This window comes from Notolepis coatsorum, assembly GCF_963971535.1.
Source record: "Notolepis coatsorum genome assembly, chromosome: 10".
NCBI lineage: Eukaryota > Metazoa > Chordata > Actinopteri > Aulopiformes > Paralepididae > Notolepis > Notolepis coatsorum.
In genome coordinates, this window is record NC_140174.1 from 85962284 (window position 1) to 85964829 (window position 2546).

Sequence of the window (2546 nt, forward strand, 5' to 3'; positions counted from 1 at the left end):
AAGAAAAGGAGAGGAGCAGAGTGGAGAGGAGAAGAAGAGAGGAGAAGAAGGGAGAAGAGGAGAGGGGAGGAGGAGTCTCAGACCAGACAGAAAGCTGATATTACTACTGCTGACACATCGCCTCTCCAGGCTGGTGTGTTTACACATGGCTGATGTATTGAAAGCTGAGGTCCTGACCACACATATATGGATACAGTTGGGAACATCGTATTTTCTCCTCAATGGTAACACTGACTATTTAACAATATTCCTCAATGGTAACACTGATGGTTATTATGAGTCAAACTGAATGGTAATACTGACTAGGGAGGGTGTGGTTAATGGAAACCAAATGACCGCTACACCGGGTAGTATGGCTTATTGCTTGTCTTGTGTTGTCATCATAGGACAGTATGGCTTATTGCTTGTTTCATCATATTTGACTAAAATAATGTCTGGGGTCCTGCATCTTTGACCCTTGATCCTTATGCTACATCAGATACTCACAGCACTAACATCACCAAGGAAAGACTGGAATGAAGGCCTATAGAACGACAACATCTCGGTTTCCTCAGAGAGGGGGGAAGAGATAGAGAGAGACAGAGAGAGTGTGACATAGAATGATAGAAAGTAACATGTATAGAGAGACAAATAGAGTGATAGAAAGACAGAGATGGAGTGATAGTAATAGACAGAGCTAGAGAGGCAGAGATTTAGAGTGAGAGAGACAAAGTGACAGAGAGATATAGATAGATAGTGATAAGAGTGAGAGTGAGAGAGAGAGGGGGCACAGAGAGAGAGAGCGAGGTCACCTATGTATTGTGGTATGAAGAGGCTATTTCAGGATTTAGGAGGCGGAACATTTTACCAAGGAAATGCAACAGGTACTGACGCTGCCTATAGTGCACTTGCACACACACACACATACACACACACACACACACACACACACACACACACACACACACACACACACACACACACACACACTTGCACGCAAGCGCTCACGCACACACGCACAGTACACACAGTAAATCATCAAAAAGCATTACAAGACCCTACAATCCATGGACAACACAGCTAAAAATACTCTCTCTCCATCTTTCTACCTCCCTCTCTCTCGATGTCTTTCTCCACCTCTCTCGCTTTCTCTCTCCTACAATATACATTGTACATCCTTCAATTATCACTCTATTAAATTAAAATAGGTAGGAGGACCCTTACAAAACTATGTTGCCAAAGCAATACAGACTCTACTCTCTAATAAGCTTTCTATGCCAACCCTAATACAGATTCTATACTCTCTCTAACTAATATAGGCGTTATACTCTCTCTAATTCAAATGTTTTGCTAACACTAACCCTAATACAGGCTCTATACTCTCTAATTAATACAGGCTCTATACTCTATAATTCAGGCTTTGTCCTCTCCTCCTCTCCTGCTCTACCTTTTTCTTCAGCTCACGCGTCTGTTTTCTCAGCTTTCTCTTCTTTTCTTTCTCGTCCTCCACTACGTTCAGGTTTTCATCTGCCCTTTTCTTCAGCTGCGAGGCGGCGTGCGCCATGCTGCCAACACTTCAATCACCCCTCACCAGGGAGGGGGGAGAGAGGGAATTCTTCTCTCCTGTATCACCCTTCTTCCTTTCTTTTGCGTCGTGTTGTGTGTCAGAGAGAGAGTGAGAGAGAGAGAGAGAGAGAAAGAGAGAGAGAAAGAGATGCAGAATGAGAAGTCTTCCTCTCTTTCTCTCTTTCTTTCTCTCTCTTCTCTATGGTTCTCAGACACTCATGTGTCTCTCAGGGCAGGGCAGGAACAAATGAATGAACGAGGGATGAAGAGAGCAGGTGTGGACTTCTAGTGGTGATTCAGCTCCTCCAAAACAAATGTCCAAAAGATTCAGTTTATCCCATTTTATTTGGCCACAGACACGAAGAAAAAGCTCTTTCCTCCGATCCACAGCGGGTAGAATAATCCTTTAGAGTGTCCCAGTGAAGAGAATGTACAGATATATATATATATATATATATACATATATATGTATTTATTTAAATATATATATATATATATGTATAAAAGATTGTGGGGGAAAAAACAGCTTAATTCCAGGTTGGCTAACAAAGCTCCAGAGTGGCTAATGCTACAAGGGTGCGATGCACCTGCCTCTAGCCCTGCAAGATGCTCTGTCTTCTGGGTAAACAGTCTGGTCCAGCTGCCTGGCTGACTGGTGCTTTCAGACCAACCGCCGTGCCTGAGCGCATCCTAGCAGCGTGCACGCGCGCACACACACAGACGCACACACACACCCACAGGTCTAAATACACTGCACGTTATGTTACACACACACACTCTGTGTGATGTGCTCTGAACACACGAACACACACACACACGAGGGAAATGACACCGAAAAAAAAGGATGGGAAAGAGGGAGGGGGAGGGGCGAGAGAGTGATCATGAGAGAGAGGCAGAGAGAAAGAGAGACAGAGAGAAAAAGAGAGGCAGATAGAGATTGTGTGTGTGTGATTCTATATCATACAGTTCTACATGTCAGGTCTATTATCTACAGATCTACT

The 2546-nt window shown here is 43.9% G+C and overlaps 1 protein-coding gene across 1 annotated transcript in view; it reads right to left on the reverse strand.

Annotated features, from left to right (window-relative positions):
• ank3b (ankyrin 3b) overlaps positions 1-1565 on the reverse strand; it is a gene marked incomplete at its 3' end in the record, with an annotated part of 393887 nt that extends 392322 nt beyond the window's left edge. The window contains 1 exon segment of the mRNA XM_084323081.1: positions 1427-1565. Within this exon segment, the coding sequence (XP_084179207.1) occupies positions 1427-1543 (117 nt within the window). The 5' untranslated portion in view covers positions 1544-1565.
• Positions 1566-2546: the final 981 nt, after the last annotated feature.